The sequence below is a fragment of the Watersipora subatra genome, chromosome 4 (genome assembly GCF_963576615.1).
Source record: "Watersipora subatra chromosome 4, tzWatSuba1.1, whole genome shotgun sequence".
In the NCBI taxonomy this organism is placed as follows: Eukaryota; Metazoa; Bryozoa; class Gymnolaemata; order Cheilostomatida; family Watersiporidae; genus Watersipora; species Watersipora subatra.
Window position 1 is genome coordinate 44,935,558 of NC_088711.1, and position 17,509 is coordinate 44,953,066.

General features: G+C 34.2%; 3 protein-coding genes across 6 annotated transcripts in view; 2 read left to right on the forward strand and 1 right to left on the reverse strand.

Moving 5' to 3' along the window:
- Positions 1 to 1,000: 1,000 nt before the first annotated feature.
- Positions 1,001 to 1,510, forward strand: LOC137394283 (uncharacterized). Its single transcript, XM_068081000.1, has one exon. It carries the CDS (start codon positions 1,001 to 1,003, stop codon positions 1,508 to 1,510), a length of 510 nt encoding a protein of 169 aa, XP_067937101.1.
- Positions 1,511 to 12,003: 10,493 nt separating this feature from the next.
- The window catches only part of LOC137395104 (tRNA 2'-phosphotransferase 1-like), a 151,838-nt gene continuing 146,332 nt past the window's right edge, over positions 12,004 to 17,509 (reverse strand). For 2 of the 4 annotated variants that reach the window (XM_068081902.1, XM_068081903.1), the window contains exon 2: positions 12,004 to 13,422. In XM_068081902.1, coding sequence (XP_067938003.1) covers positions 12,785 to 13,420 — 636 coding nt within the window. In that variant the 5' untranslated portion in view covers positions 13,421 to 13,422 and the 3' untranslated portion in view covers positions 12,004 to 12,784. Of the gene's footprint in view, positions 13,423 to 16,377; positions 16,590 to 17,509 lie in introns of those variants that run through there. The other 2 variants (XM_068081900.1, XM_068081901.1) reach the window with 2 other exon arrangements.
- LOC137395101 (sodium-independent sulfate anion transporter-like) overlaps positions 16,893 to 17,509 on the forward strand; it is a 46,432-nt gene continuing 45,815 nt past the window's right edge. The window contains exon 1 of the mRNA XM_068081894.1: positions 16,893 to 17,037. The gene's annotated coding sequence lies outside the window, so the exon portion shown is untranslated. The remainder of the gene's footprint in view (positions 17,038 to 17,509) is intronic.

Genomic DNA, 17,509 nt, shown 5'->3' on the forward strand with positions numbered 1-17,509 from the left:
AATTAAAATTTTATTTACAGTTACAGCCCCAAATAAAATCAAACAAAACAAATGTAACACACGAACATCAAAAACTTAACTGGACAACCACATTTTGTAGAAAGACCAACAACCTCAGTTTAAGTTGTAACAGAAAACAGGAACAAGCAGTGCATGGTCTTGACATTTCCGTATTATGCTGTCATACTTAACAAAACACGTCGTCAATTAAAATTATAAAATAGCTTCGCCTGCATTCAATAGCGTTTAACAGTCAAAGTGGGAACTTTTGTTCGAAAAATAGACACCATATAGGGGTCTAGCAATTGTCAAAAATCTACTTAAAAGTTAACTGATGTATTCTGTGTATCTAGCAAGTGTTTGGAGATTGGCATCAATGGGTATCGTAACCTGGCTCAACAAAAAACCTTTCTCAAGTCTTTTTGAACACCGCAAGCCTGGGTGCATTTGCAATTCTAAAAAAACATAAAATTGTGAAAAAAAAGCATCGAATCCCATTATCTCACCACCCAATCCCCAAATACTTGCTAGATACATAGGCTAGCTTTTTGGTAGATTTTTGACAATTGCCACCAAATATACAGAACACATTGGTTTTAAAAGGATTGCCACTGATATAATTTTAAAAACAGCAATTACCATCGTATACAATAACAAAGCCGTACTAACTTTCAACTCTCTTCTACCTAATTCTAATCCCGTGCCTGTTTTTAAGTACTTCCACTAACTGAACACTGCTGAGACCCTGAGAAACATATCGGCTTAACAGCAACCTCAATTCTTCGAGATCTACAATAAAAATTGAATGTAAAAAAATTCAATCAAATAATGAACAGGTTCATTAATCTACTTAATTTTTTAAGCAAAGGCTTAAGACCAAATACATATCAGCTACTGACCACGAAACATATGTAGATGTCTTGCAATAATTCTCGTTGTATGTATAAATCAGATAGCCATTTAAATAAATTTTTAAGCAAGCATAAATTAACTACTAAAGATGTTCATACTGTACCTATACCGTCCATCAGCAAAAGCTCTGAAAGAGCCTCCTGAAGCAGTAGATAAAGTTACATCAGCAGAAGATCTGGAAGAGCCTCCTGGAACAGTAGATAAAGTTACATCAGCAAAAGCTCTGAAAGAGCCTCCTGAAACAGTAGATAAAGTTACATCAGCAGAAGATCTGAAAGAGCCTACTGAAACAGTAGATAAAGTTACATCAACAGAAGATCTGAAAGAGCCTCCTGAAGCAGTAGATAAAGTTACATCAGCAGAAGATCTGGAAGAGCCTCCTGGAACAGTAGATAAAGTTACATCAGCAAAAGCTCTGAAAGAGCCTCCTGAAACAGTAGATAAAGTTACATCAGCAGAAGATCTGAAAGAGCCTACTGAAACAGTAGATAAAGTTACATCAACAGAAGATCTGAAAGAGCCTCCTGAAACAGTAGATAAAGTTACATCAGCAGAAGATCTGAAAGAGCCTCCTGGAACAGTAGATAAAGTTAATTAAGAAGATAAGAGAAAAAACCACAAAAGGCATAGAAAAGCCACACAAATTTAATATCGGTGATTTAGCAGTCAGTCTGTAGGTAGCTGGCTGTACTAGAAAAACTTTTCATAACCTCAGCCAACTAATACCAGACCAAGACTATATTATATCAAACTATTCCGTCATACTATATTATTAATAAATGGTAATAATAAAAATAAAACCAAAAATGAAAATGTAAAGTATGACGGGACCTTTTATTTAGTATACATTTTCATGATTTACACTGCCCATCCACATGTACCAAGTAATTGTATTTTTCTATTAATGCCCACCCATACACCTTACAAATCCTCGGAAGAGCCTGCCATTGACAACTAATAAATATGCTATTAGTTTTAACACGAAGTCACAATTTCTGACAGCCATATATACCGCTTACTCAGACAGGAAAAACCAATAGTAAAAAAAGCATGCTATTAGTCATTGAGTTGTTTTAAGTTACTAATAGTATATTATTTAACAAAATGAGGGCGAGAAAACAAGGGCAAGCCATACAGCCCCGATGTCTAGTCGACGTCTATCCGACATTTACCCGACGGCGCCTTTTCTTAGAAACCGCGGGTTCGTGACCCCGAGATTATGAAAACCGCGGGAGAGGTTTTCATAATCTCGGGTCGCCAACCTGCGGTTTCAAATGGCCGCAATCAGCCACCATATATAGAAGTTACAGCAATTTTGCGGTCAGCCAACGATACGTACATGTACTATTATTAGTAGTGTGGTACAAGTAAATTCAATGCCGCGTTAAACTGGTCTCTAAAGACATCGCATCTATGCGAGCGCGCTTTGCACACATGATTGGCAGTATATGCTATTATATTGACCTTCCCGCCAGTTATAAACCTTACTGTATTATTAATAACTGATATATAAAACATTTGGTCAGTAAATAATTTTGTCTTCTTTTAATGATCAATTGCCATGTATAGCGTTAGAAGTAGTCTTAAAAGGGAGTGAAAAGAGGAGACAAATCCCAGTGTATGCTTGGTAATTTTATCAATTCTTCATGGTCTGCTGTATCCAATGGAGTGCTCTAAACCCAACATCTTCTGTGACACAACCTACTGAGCCCAACAGGATATAGCTGAAATCCAACTATTTATACTGTGTTTAAACCAACAGAGTGTGCAGAATCCAAAGCTACTCGAAATTTAACTCATTGAGCTCAACAGAAGGTAGCTGAAACCAACTCTTTATAACCTGCTAAAACCAACAGAGTGCACCTAACCAAACCCAAACATAAAAGATCTAAACTCTTTGCTGTGATAATATCTCTATCCAAATCAATAGTCTTTACCTTGTATTACTGATGTGATTGTACAGACACCTTTGAAAACGCTTAAAGGTTGACTTGCAACAACATCCACATTACCGTTATTTGATATGAAAAGATTCATCATGTCTTATTCTGTTGTGTTGTAGGTGCAAAATATGTGGAAAGGTGATTACAAGCTCTTAAAAGCTCAAAAGCGAACAGAAATCGCAGCCACACTAGACCGCTGTAGTTTGGATTCCCTTTCCAAAACGGCTCAAATGTGATGTAGTTGTGAGAGATGGTTTCTGTTTACACTTTCTTGCAACCTTATTCGTCGAAATATTTTCACAAATATACTTCACGCATTCAATAAAACTATGTCTATTGTTCTTACGCATCTGTTTTATCGTTATCGTAATGCTATCATTTTTAGCAGTGATATCTTATAACTTACCGTAAAAATTCGTTTAATTTTTTAGCTTTAGTTTGAAAGAGTACATATCATTGTCTGATAATCATGACGAGCCTGTTGGTCACTTGTGATAATCGAAAAGTGCTGCAGAAATTATTTGCGAAGTATTGGGTCACATGATCAGATTACGACTTGCCGATTAGACCAGGCCGAAAGAAAACTGTAAAGTAGCGAGCATCTATATTTGATACGGGGTCTTCGGTAAAACCCGAAGTGTTTGTCATAAACTAGTACTACGGTAAGTTTTATATCGAGCTTTGTATTGGCCTTTCAATTCACATGAGAACACACGTGACAAGACGATAACCAAATTTGGTGGCTACGTCATCAAAATAAAGAGATTCCACTCTATGGCAGCTTTTCGATTTTGAGCTTTTAAGAGCTTATAATCACATTTCCACATATTTGGCGCTTACAACACAACAGAGTAAGACATGGTGAATTTTTTGATACCAAATAACTGTAATGTGAATTTTGTTGCAAGCCAACCTTTAAGCATTAGGCAAGCTCTTTCAGTAAATAAACCGATCCATTTAGGCTTATGAGTCATGTATCTCCTCGGAGAGCAAAACACAAGCTGAGCTAGTATAACAACTTTGACAATACATATTTAGCATACATGACCTGACATTATTTAGATGGTTATTATTGCTTGAATCATCCAATCACAAATGCAACTCACTGCTAATTACTGATACTTGAAAATTTTTATTACATACTAAAGTAAATTAATACTTAGCAAATAACCAAAGTTATATAAAACATAGGAAATATTAAAATGCTTAGAATAAACTACATCTAATTAACAATGAACAACATTTTTTGACAACTATAGTCCCTATTTCCAGATAATGAGCCAAAAGTATGGATTGGCTTTTTAGGAAAAACATGAACAAATCAATAAAAATGCTATTTTTATAAACTTATCAAGTTTGGTATGTATTAAAATAAATAAATCTGATACTCTGGGTGATTTATTATTTCCAGAATAAAAATCTAAAACCATGCCAACGTTACAAAATAATTTTAAATATGACTCGGATATGAGGCTAGTTAGCTTAACGTGGCTGCCAATCTTCCATGGCCACCACAAATTTCATAGAGTTGTCCGGTAAATTACCACTACTAATTTTTGGTTTTACAGTATGTTTTTATAATAGACATAAATAATTTCCAATCAAATTAACTAGACTCAATAATGTTAAAGTGCATTATATGGATCAGATGGTCACTAAAGATAATCAATAAATTTCACAATTATATATCTAAGACTTCCTTGGGATTATGAAACTTAGAAATTTACGAAAATATTTTTTCAATTTTTAGCACAGGCGCAGAAAAAAGCTTATTGTTAATTTTTATGAGCCATAAATCATGCTAATGGAAACAAATGACTAGTTTAATAGGTGTTTCTTTGTAGTACAGTTTGCAGGATGAGAGATCTATAATAGCGCTAGGTTAAAACCACAGTTAATTAAGCCCTTCACAATCAGTTTGTGCAAAGCTCCTTGATGACCGACTCTATCTCTGGCCTGACTAAAAAATTTTGCAACTTTTGTTGGACAACTTTCCTTTCTATCACGTGCTAAATACACCAAAATTAAATGTGAATTCGCTTCCCTTGGTCTGCAATTTTTCCAGTAGTACTTTTAAGCCCTACATGTTATGCGCTGGTGCAGTTGCATCACTATATAAGCCCGGCACAAAGTTAACAAATCAAACCAATTTTCGTCACAAAAAACAAGCATAACTTTACTCCATTAAAGATTATACAGAAAGCTGATTTTTTTAGAGGTTTTGAAATAGTGACAGAAACTGTGTGACTTACTAAAAAAGCTTTATAACTTTTGATCAGTATTTGTACAACATCTATCCAATAATATTTAGTGACCAAAAATACGTGTACATATATAACCAACCTCCAATAGAAATAAATGCCGTGTACACTGAATACTATAAAAACTACTCTGCTATTAATGTTTGAATTATCATTTTCATTAATGCTTTTTATTTTAAAATGTGCGTAAGAATCAGATTGCGATCATTAACTACAGCTTGATATTCCTGCTCGTTGCAGTAATCTTAGCAATAAACTTATACTTCCTACTGCTAATAAACTGATAACGTGATTTTAGCAATAAATTACTGTATCAACCATCATCATTATTCTTTACAATAGGATAAAAATGTATGGCGCTTGTACAGTTTATAAAAATAAACTATATGTAATTTGTTGCACACAATTTTTTTCCAAAAACTTCAGTATTTAATTGTAAATGGACTAACTCGCAGACAGACCTGTTTGCATATACTACATGTATTACAAATATATTGAAAGTGAGGTCAGTAACTGGTGAGTGAATCGATGCACACAAACTTTTTGCCTACTGCTGCGAACCATAAACTATTCATGATACAATGTCTTTCCCCTCTGCATCGATAATTATCAATATATTTGCAACCTTCTCTTATCCATTAGCCTCACAACTCAGCGAATGCAAGTGATTAAGAGTTTTCTTCTTATTTATAAGTAATATGTACCTGCAGGTGCACTACTTAGACACCTTGTGCATTGGATAGTTATGCTTTGCCTCTCCTTTCGTTATTTATTTAGCACACTTCATATGTTAATTTACCTCCGGTGAAGATGTTCTATTCTGTTTTTTGGCATTGCCTTATTTAATACATTTCTTGAATTGACTACCCTTTTCTGCACATTGTTCAACAATGCAACATGGGTTCCTTCAGGTTTGTTGATAGTATTGATAATTTTAATTTGTTTTATGTTCATGCATATACTATGTTCATGTATACATGTGTACATATATGTAATAATATATGTATAATATATAATAACATATGTGTATTACACATATATTATTACATATATATGTAATGTATGTACATGTATATTACACATTGTATATTATAATAATATATGTACAGATATTATGTACATATATTATAACAATATATGTACAATATTTGTATGTTTATATGTTGTATGTTTATTTCTATTATTTATTTAAAGCTGTTTCATGTTGTATGTATTTGCTCCAATTATATCTTCTATACCACAAATACCCACCTAGGATGCTCGCACATCTATTGCCTCCATTTTTCTCACACCTTCTTATGATCACTGCTCACTCTACCATTCCTCCCCATTATTCCTCCTTTTCAATTCATTCTTGACTTGACTCACTTGTGAACTGGAAATTTCTTGAACGTTAGAATTTAACAAAATTGACAGCCTGTGAACAGGTCAAATCCGATCTCATCGATTTCCAGTTATTATTAATAGTAGTAACCATGGTCAGTGATCTAGAATGCTTGACCCGCAAGCAACACATTGAGGTTCAACTCCCAAAAAAGGTCATTGGCAACAGGTGACCAAAAAAGGTGGCGACAGAAATGACATGCAACCTTAAATTGCTCTCTGTAACTGAATACGTCTTCAGTCGTTGAGGTTCCCTTGCCACTACAATCAGACATGTCCAGCCATGATCACAGAGCCATTGTTTGTACAACTAAACTCTTAAAAACATGAACGGCCTCTGCCTACAGTAAGCTAAGTAGACATCCTACTCAATCTTTGAAAGATTAATCAGACATGGATTCAAGCCTATCTCTGATTGACAGGAGTTACAATTAACAATGCAACAAAAATCTTGCTAGCATTCTTTGGTTGGCTTCACAAATTCTTCCAATGCTATGCCAACTCTGTCTTCAAACATTTGGAGGTAACGGATCTTTTTTATTTTCTGACAACTCCCTCCTGATAGAGCAGTGGTGTGAGTATTAACTCTTGTATCTACAAATACCGCCATGGGTTTTATTTTTTAATTCAGTTAATGAGCTACACATCTCTTCATTAAAGGTTGACTTGTAACAAAATTCACATTACAGTTATTTGGTATCAAAAGATTCAGCATGTCTTACTCTGTTGTGTTAAAAGTGCAAAATATGTGAAAATGTGATTACACGCTCTTAAAAGCTAAAAAATGAACAGTTAATCGCCGCCATCATGAAACCGCCGTAGATCGGAATCAGTTTATTTCTCTGATGTAGTCAATCAATTTGGTTATTGTTTTTACACATGATGTTATCCTGTGAATTGAAAGGCCAATAAAAGGCTCAATATAAAATGTCTCATAGCACTAGTTTATGACAAACACTGCGGGCTCTACCTGAAAGCCCTTATCAAATATAGATGCTCGCTAGTTTACAGTTTTGTTTCGACTTGGTCTAATCATCTAGTCGTAATCTGATCATGTGACCCATACTTCCTGCCTAACAGCGCGAATAATTTCTGCAGCGTTTTTCTACTATCACAGGTTCCAACAAGTTTGTCATGTTTATCAAAGGATGATATGTACTCCTTAGAGCTAAGGTTAAAAAATTAAACAAATTTCTACCGTAGGTTTTGAGATACTAGTGCTCAAAATGACAGCATTACAATGATGATAAAATAGACGCCAAAGAACAATAGACATGGTTTCATTGCATGCGTGAAGTATATTTGTAAAAATATTTCGACGAATGAGGTTGCATGAAAATGTAAACAGAAGCCACCTTGTTCAATTACGTCCCATTTGAGCCGTTTTGGAAAGAGATTCTAATCTAAGTTTTGTGATGGCGGCGATTAACTGTTCATTTTTGAGCTTTTAAGAGCTTGTAATCACATTTCCACATATTATTCAACTACAACACAGCAGAGTAAACATGGTGAATTTTTTGATACCAAATAACCGTAATGTGAATTTTGTTGCAAGTCAACCTTTAAGTTCCTTTGGCAAAGTTGTGAACGAAAAAAAGTACTTTACTCAGGATGTGACATATTGATGAGAGGAAACCTTTGTTTAGATCATTTAATAATGATTTTAGCTAAAAGATATCTGCTTTTAAGTATAAGCTAAAAATTCACTTATATCTAACAGCAGCTCCTAACAAAATTCACATTAGCATGCAAAAAATATCTATATTCTATTTTTATTCTTTGAAAATTGTTTATTTTTTCTTTTGAGTTTTAGCTTTTTAACACATTATTGAAGCCATCTCAGGGACCAAATTATCTGCCAAATAAGGTCCATATACGCGCATTATTTGAAACTGAATCATAAACAGGATGAGACAACTCCAGAAATAGCTTTTATTGGGAATGGAACCATTCTAAATTTACAAAACTTACATCTACACACCTGGAAACATACAGAGCATAAAGAATTTGGTTGATCACACGATTGCATTTCTACATGAGCAGATGTACATGCCATTAGAAGTGTAAGTCCGAATAAAAATAAAGCAATACAGCACTTCATCTTTAAAGCACATAAATTACATAATTTTTTTATTATATATTTCAATACATCAGAGTCTTTGCTTTCGAATGAGCCTATATTTAATACACAAAGAATAATAGAACTATGAAAAACGGGGTGTCAAAAGTACGTCCTGCAAAAAACACACTTGGTTCAGGTACTCAAAATGTGGCGTCATAATTCTCATTTAGCCTTAGGTCGTCGATCCCTTTCGCTGCCATTGAGGCTGCGTTTTTCTGTGACATTCGGTGCTGTTAAACCTGGAAAGCGCTAATAATAAACTAAGATTCTCGTGCTAACGCCGACCAATACAAACACATGTTCTGGGTTAATTAATTATGCTTCAATAAATGTACTGTCGTTGATAAAGGTAATGAAATCACATCGATTAAATTATGACCTGCGGTTGCGTGGCCCTAGGACTAAATGTCAATCTCACTTTCGCAAGATCACGCAATGCTTGAAATTAATTAGTCTCAGTCGTCACCCTTAACATCGCATTCAAAATAAAGAGCTAGTGCATAATATCATCGTGAAAATATAGTATGGTTCTTGGAGTCTGAGGTACTTATCATAGAAATAATATGTACATAGAGAACTAATGACACTGATTCCTGTGTCATCTTCATTCGTTTTCTGGAGTTGTCCTACCTTCGCCTGCCACTAGCGTCATTATCGTCTCTTTCGTAGTTGATAAATAAGCGGTAAGAGCACACAACAATGAATATGAGAATTGTGACATCACAATTCTCGAGACTATGCCAGTAAACTTTTTCGCGGTAGAGCTCTGGGGAAATCCTATAAACACCAACCAATGTCTGTCTCACCATGGCAAACAATAGCTCATTCGAAAGCCAAGACTCTGATGTATTGAAATATACAATAAAACAATTATGTAATTTATGTGCTTTAACATTGCATACCACATGTACATATATACAACGTTAAGAAACAGGTGTTGTATTGCTTTGTCATTATTTCGACTTACTCTACAAATTTATTCAATATATGCAAAAAAGTGATCAACCAAATCATTTATGGTTTGTCATACATCCAAGTGTACAGATACCATTTTCTAAATGTAGAATGTCTTCGTAGTACCAATTATCAAGATACAAATTTAGGAACATCGAGCTTTGTAAAAAGACAACAGCAAATATTGCTAACTCAACAACCTGTCTCCTAAAGGGAGCGTCTGATCTACTGCGCTCTGAGCTATTCTGTTTATAAGTTGCCGGCAGCTGTGCTAGTTCGGTATCTAATAGTTAGTCTAGTCATACCTCTAAATATGAATTATCCAACATACGAAGTAAAGTTGGAACTATCAGTGAAGCAGTTTCAACACGCAGCTTTCAACGTTGCTAAAAAAATTCACAGCTTTGGAGAAAGTGAAGAGGCCAGTGAAAAAAAACAAAAAAATAAGCTAGATCGTTTAAACCTGGTCTAGTTTATCATAGAGCAAACAACACTGCTCACCTCTATTGACATTCTACCATTTTTACATCGCTTTTACCACCATACTCTAGCCATGAGTGTATACTAGCTAGTGTATATACTGTATATGTACAGTTGTTGTATACACTCCAGATTAGAAATGTGTATATAACCGACCCATTTTTAATCTGGGGTAACAACAAAAACCTCTTTCTATTGATTATTAGTTTAGTTTTTCTACTAGAAATATATTTCTTAATGTTATACGTAATTACCTGCATCATTCATTCAGAAGTTACTGTAGGTTATTCGGGCTTTGGAACAAATGAAAATAATTACCGGGTATTATTACAGTAATATGACCTTTAACATATAATTGTTTCAACGTATGTAGTAGATCTATGAAATTATTAACTTTGTTTAGTTTTATTGTAGTATTAGAATACAATAGAAAATTCATCAAGCAAAACTAGTTTACGAAGCAAGGAACTTGGTGAAATGTCCATCTGACGATTTTTTATACCTTCGGTCGTCCGATATTTATGCCTCTTATGGCTGGTTCACACTATCACCACATGTCATGGTTGTCCTCTCAGCAATTATTTGTCGAATATATGCACGTAAACCCTTGACATCGCCTAGGCATATATGTCAGGAAACATTGCAGCTGTCAAACCTTACCAGTATTTTGCCAAGCATCCATGACTGTTTGTTCATGGTGATTGTCACGAATTGCATAATTTATATTCCCCTTCATGATACGTGTTGCAGGACTATTATTTCGTCGTTTCATTGACCGCATTGCGTAATGAGAACATGGGATGAGTTTGTGATAGAGTGAACATTGTTATTACAAGCAATCGCTGATGTAGTGCAGGATTAACCCAGACAAATTGCGATATATTTGAGTCAGTCTTTAGGTATGAATGAAGAATGTCTGGCATTGACATTTGACAAGGGTTTATGGTGAGTGACAGTTGAAAGCACTTGTACTGTTTCTATCTATAATGATTCTCACCTACACTAACTGATCTGCCATATAATATATGCATGCAGTAAGTAAAAGTGTTACTGGAGATGTTTTCAGGGGTGTGCCTCTATCCGATGGAGTACTGACCATGACAATCACTCGACGTTGAATATAACATTCATCAGATAACTGTGAGTTCTCAGGCTATGATTGTCACTAGAAAGTTCTTAGGACCTACTTACAGCACTGTTAATAACACATTTCCATTTTCATACTGGCATGTACCATAATCACTAGAGCCATTCTTCTATGATCCAAAAATCACACTCATACACCATACAGTCGTGTACCAAAGTATGCCACCTACAATAATCTAGTGTATCGAAAGTACATGTATATATAACCAGTTGAAGCTCGTCTTAAAAAGGACAATAACACTTGCTATCATTTTAATGCTCAGAATCCCCTCTATCTGTTTTTATTATATACTCGTCTTAAAACGCTATACTCAGGCTGTTACGCTGCTCAGCAGTCTTGAATGTGAATAATTTTCACTAAATGCTATTTTGAGAGATGAATGTTTAATATGTCAAAAGTGACTAAAATTGTACTGCTAGGGATGTAGAACTCTCAAACATTTGAGAAACTTCAAAGAATTTAACACAAGAAAAAGAATTAACAACAATCAACTGGCGAAGCGTAGTGTCCGAGATGAGATTTTTTGCGATACAGATGCTTTATTCCAAGATTTTCATAGCTATAGCTGAAATGACCATATGACCAACTTTGAGAAATATATATATAAATGGGGTCCTAAATTTTAAATGTATGCAAATTATTGACTGGCCCAATACTTTTGCACATGACTGTAAGTGCAGGAAATCTGGGCACAATCTTAGAGTCTAGTAAACTTGTATTAAAAACAGATTTGCTTATATTATCTGACTATAATAATTGATTTGGCTATAATATTAGAACAGAACAGCTACTATCCACGCGCAAAAACAAGCATAAAAGTTAATGGTCATGGTCTATTTTATTCACATTGGCAAAGGAGAGCAAAATTTATTTTACATCACTAGCCTGTAAATCCACTAACCAATAAACTGATAACATGTCAATAACACATAACATAAAACTTAAAAAATTTAAGTAGCCCAAGTACTTATAATGCCCCACAAAAATTAAAATTGGTTTGATTTTAATAAGCAATAAAAGATTGTATTCGCTAAAATATCTGACATTGAAATAACCATGTAATTCAGAGTTTTGAGAACGCAAATTCATTTCATGTAGACAAACTTTCTAGGAATGATATTATTCTGATTGACTTTGCCACAAATACTACAGCGCTCGTGCTAATAATTTTGCAATTTAATGATTTGGCTGCAGCTTTTAAAAAAGGATTAGAATATAGCCTCTGATCACATTTTATGGTAACAATCAAAACATTAGAATGTGAAAACATAAGGAATGATGACAAGAACTGCAAAAACTGATTTAATATAGTTAGAGTAGTTATTCAATAAATTGTTTGTCATGATGTATCCGACACCTTCAAAGCAATGGAAAAACAAATGCAATGAGGTTTTGTTTATAAAGCAATAATATTGAAACATGTCTTTTTTCTTTTATGTATAGAAAATAATATGTTTAGGTAGTGAATATCTAAAAAGTGTGTAAGTGGTGCCAGAAATAGTTGGTTCAATTTCAGAGATTTACCAATATAATTTAATAGCATTGAAAACCATAGAGCATAAGTTATTGTTTATTATTGGTGCTAGTTGTTTGTTCTGGGTTTGACAGAATGAAAATACTTTGGTAGGACAAGTCCGTTCTCATCACCTTCGGTCAATATCACATTATTTGCTGAACGAAAGAACTTGAGACCATCAGCTTGCGCGCGTGCAATGTCCACAGTCACAATGTAGTCACATGACTTTCTCATGCCACTGATCACTCCGCTTTCTCCGGGTTCGCTGACAGCCATATGAATGTGTTGCCGTTTCATTTTGGACAGTCCCATTTTTTTAATTGTGTTGATGCATTTGTCATAAGTTCCGTGGATTGCGAACGGTAGTTCTCCTTCTTTTAACTGAACAATATCTAAGTTGGGAACCGGAATTGAATGACCTTGATTCGCACGAATATAGCTGCTTCCATCTTTTTCAAGTATCGAAAATCGTTGCTTATCGTTTTCTTCAACAACCTTGGTAATATCCTCAAAAGTAAAACCTCTAAACTTGGAATGACTAAGAATGTCAGCGATGCTTACAAAACCACAGTCTGAAATTGTCAAGCCCTCTTTTTCTGCACCATGTCGGAGTGTGTATGAGAGAAGCTTTGAAAGTTTCACGTTATGGCCTTCTGCTTTATGATCACTCCTTTGATGAGATCTTTTTGTTTTACTGGCCATTTCTGGATGAAAAACAATTATGTACAATTTGTTTCATAAAATACAAACTTAAGCAGAAAGTAAAACTTCTGCCACACCACTTTTACTCCAACCTACCCATATACTCTTTATATCTAATAGACCACCGCTGAAAAAATGGAACCCATTATCTCTGAGCAGATTTAATCGTAACTACATACTAGGGTTAGCAAAAAGTATTCTCCTAAAGTAAACTGCCTTATGCCGCGATAGAAAGAAAAGACTAGAAAATATTATCAAAACGATGGAATCTTAAAAAGTTGCATTTACTCTAAGCTGCAGGTTTGCTTAAAGGTTGACTTGCAATAAAATTCACATTACAGTTATTTGGTATCAAAAGATTCACCATATCTTACTCTGTTGTGTTGTAGGTGCCAAATATGTGGAAATGTGATTACAAGCTCTTAAAAGGTCAAAAACGAAAAGCCGCCGTAGATTGGAATCTGTTTATTTATCTGACGTAGTCATTCCAGTTTGGTTATCGTCTTGTCACGTATGTTCTCACGTGAACTGAAAGGCCAATAAAAAGCTTAATGTAAAACTTATCGTAGCATTAGTTTATGACAAACACTTCGGATTTTACTGAAGACCCCGTATCAAATATAGATGCTAGCTACTTAAGTTTTCTTTCGGCATTATTCAATCGTCAAGTCGTAATTTGATCACGTGACCCAATACTTCGCAAATAATTTTTGCAGCTCTTTTCGATTATCGCAGATAACTAACAGGCTCGTCATGATTATCAGACAATGATATATACTCCTTCGAGGTAAGGTTAAAAAGTTTAACGATTTTTTACGGTAAGTTATAAGATATCAGTGCTAAAAGTGACAGCATTACAATGACGATAAAACAGACGCGTAAAAACAATAGACATGGTTTCATTGAATGCGTGAAGTATATTTGTGAAAATATTTCGACGAATGAGGTTGCATGAAAGTGTAAACAGAAACCATCCTGTAACAACTACGTCAAATTTTAGCAGTTTTGAAAAGCGAATCCAAACTACAGCGGTCTCGTGTGGCTGCGATTAAATGTTCGTTTTTTGCTTTTAAGAGCTTGTAATCACATTCCCATACATTTTGCACCTACAACACAGCAGAGTAAGACATGGTGAATCTGTTGATACCAAATAACTGTAATGTGAATTTTGTTGCAAGTCAACCTTTAAGGAAGGTATGGCAATGACAAAATGTACGCAGTTTTCAACAAAATTACAGAATGGACAACCATATTTAAATCCAATGCAATAGAATTTCAATAGCAATTTATATAATATATTTAACAATTCAGAATGCCCTCGTCAAATCAATTAGTCAAGTCTATAATGAACCCAGTATTGCTATTAATACTACAATGTAGCTGTCAACTCGGCTAGCTGAAGTATTTTTTGAATAATTATCTTGCTATGCTTTATACCTAATATTTTAAGAATTTCTTGTTTAATTAAGATAAATAAATGTTAAAGATAGCTAAATGATAATCAAGAAAAAACAACGCTTCCTAATAGAGCAGCGAGTGCTTTTATGGGAACCTAATTTATATATGTATTGCTAACAAATTCAACTCGTTCTCTGCCGATGCCAGCAATTATAAACTATGGTATGACGCTAAGATAATCTATTTTAATATCATATTATTTTTTCTATTAATACACCTGATTTTATCAACACTCCCTTTTGAATGTATCATCAGCAAAGGTTTAAATTGAATAGCGCGTATATCAGAATATAAAAAGAAGCCATAACGCCCCAAAACTATTGCGCTACACTGACTTAAAGAAAAATGTTCACATATGTGTAGCTGACAGAATTTGTAAGTTATTTGAAGCTGATTACTGTGTGAGTAATGTTTTAGTTTACAGTTAGACAGACACTAACAGTGCCAATGTTATTAATACTATCTTGCGCTTTTAACGTTATGAAAGAACTTCAGTTATCAATATTATGGAACCATTTAAACAGGGGCACAATAGCATTTTTACACAAGTGCTCTACTGCTATTATAAGAAAAAACATACTACAACAGAAGCACAATGTAATCTACTTCAGCGCCACTGCACAGTCCGAAACACCAAAAAGGCTTTCAAGTGACCAATAACATTTTCGTGCCTTTTTTCTGCATCTAAAATTCTATAGATGTCTGTACTCTTGTGTAGAATTACTGCAGACAATGTCGTATAAATATGATCTAATTGTTGGTCTTCAAGTAGTTCATTTAAACCATTAATATATCTCATGTCAGCAACCGATGCAATTACATACAGATTAAACTCCGAACCTCGACGGGTTTGAAGCTCGACAAGTTTGATTATCGACAACGGTTGATCTTGACAGCGGTTGGTCCCAATCTTATTATAATGATAAGTAAATTTATTAATATTATAATTATCATATTTTTGCATTATTATTTTATTTATGGAAGTTTATAGTCTTACAGTCTAGTCTTATTATTTTCTTGTGTTCATTGATTTTCTCAATGTCCTCTTTTGAGCAGTTCATTTACAATTGTGGTATCACCATTATGATAATGACTATGTAAAGGCATACTATCAATTTAAAACTCGTTCAGCTTTGGCCTATGTACTTCATCAGATAACCACTGGAGGCTATTTCTAGTTTGTGTGTGTAAATTTTCTTCTATCACCGTGATATTGGTTGTGGTACAGTACAGCATAAATTGCCGATATCCAGACCAACCTTTTGTCTAAATTCGGACCAACCTTTGTCGAGATTGGGACTCGTCTAGGTTCGGACTTGACGATGTTGGGACTGTTTCCCTTACATACTAGTCTCCGATTAGTATAAGATAGTGTCATTTTTATAATAAATACTAATGCGATTATAATTTATTACAAAATCTGTTTAACAGATCGTTCAGTAGATTCAATCAGTTTACAAAACACCCCATATCTTCACATTTTTAAATCGCTTACTTACACCAGACATTACAGCAGATACAGCAAAACGTTCGTATGACACGTTGATCAGAATTCATTAAATAACTGAATATATGTGTACATACATCCTAATAACTAAAATAACCAACAAGTAGTGTCCCTCTAGTAGCTCGGAAACATTCCAACTTCAAACGTAATAAATAAATAACCGTATGTTGAAACTGTAAAAATGACTGCATAACACAATTTCCGCTCAGTAAAAGGATGGTGAAATAATTTACTCGCGCTAGCTCGGTCCCTTGTTCAATTTTATCGTTGTGCTTTGTAATCGTCCCAGCTGTTGTTCTCAGATTGTAGGTTACAATCAATGTTTACTTTGTAAAGAGTAATACTTTACGCGCTGTAATAGTTTAAGGTCTTGGTCATGGTGTGAGGAGTGTAGCAGACCTTTCTATATTTAATTACAGAAAATGATAACAAAAATGTTATCTCCATCATATACTAAGAGACCGATAACCAATAAATAAAGAGATCGCTACATTAAAAAGAAGCTTCGCTAGAGACGAAGGAAGATGGTGCATTGTATATAAAACGCGCACATGGAACGTAGAACAATTTAGACTGTATTGTCGAGTAGTTAAATATACCAGCTTTGTCGCACTTTATGTAATGTGTTGACTTTCAAACTAAACATAATTAGGTAAGTAGAACGTGATAAAGTTCTAGTTATTCCTGAGTAAAACATATTTAGATGTTTTCATAAACGGTCGTATCGGTTTTACTGGTTGTCTACCTTGTCTTGTATTTGATAAAAGGGTTATTGAAACAGATGTTCAATTATTCTATATTGTGTCAAACAAATTTTCAGTTTTTCGTAGAACCTCCAGCTAAAATTTTTTAACTGACTAGCTCAGACACTTCCATAAGAGCAAAAGCGAAGTGAATAGAGCTTCGTTGAAGAATTGTCATTTGATATTATATTAAAATGTTCATCAGCTTTGTTCAATAGTCATCTAATGTGAAGTCTAAACTAATCTAAACTGTGTGAAGTCAATGTAAAGTCTATTAAAAATAGATAAGAAAATAAACTGTTGTGAACATGAAAAGATATACAAAGTATAACTGTTGTAAAAAAAGTTATAATGTGCTTATTATAATAGAGTTGACTACCA

What these genes read in the sequence shown, in the direction of transcription:
- LOC137394283 (XM_068081000.1), top strand. Translation starts at nt 1,001, where the DNA reads ATGTTCATACTGTACCTATACCGTCCATCAGCAAAAGCTCTGAAAGAG.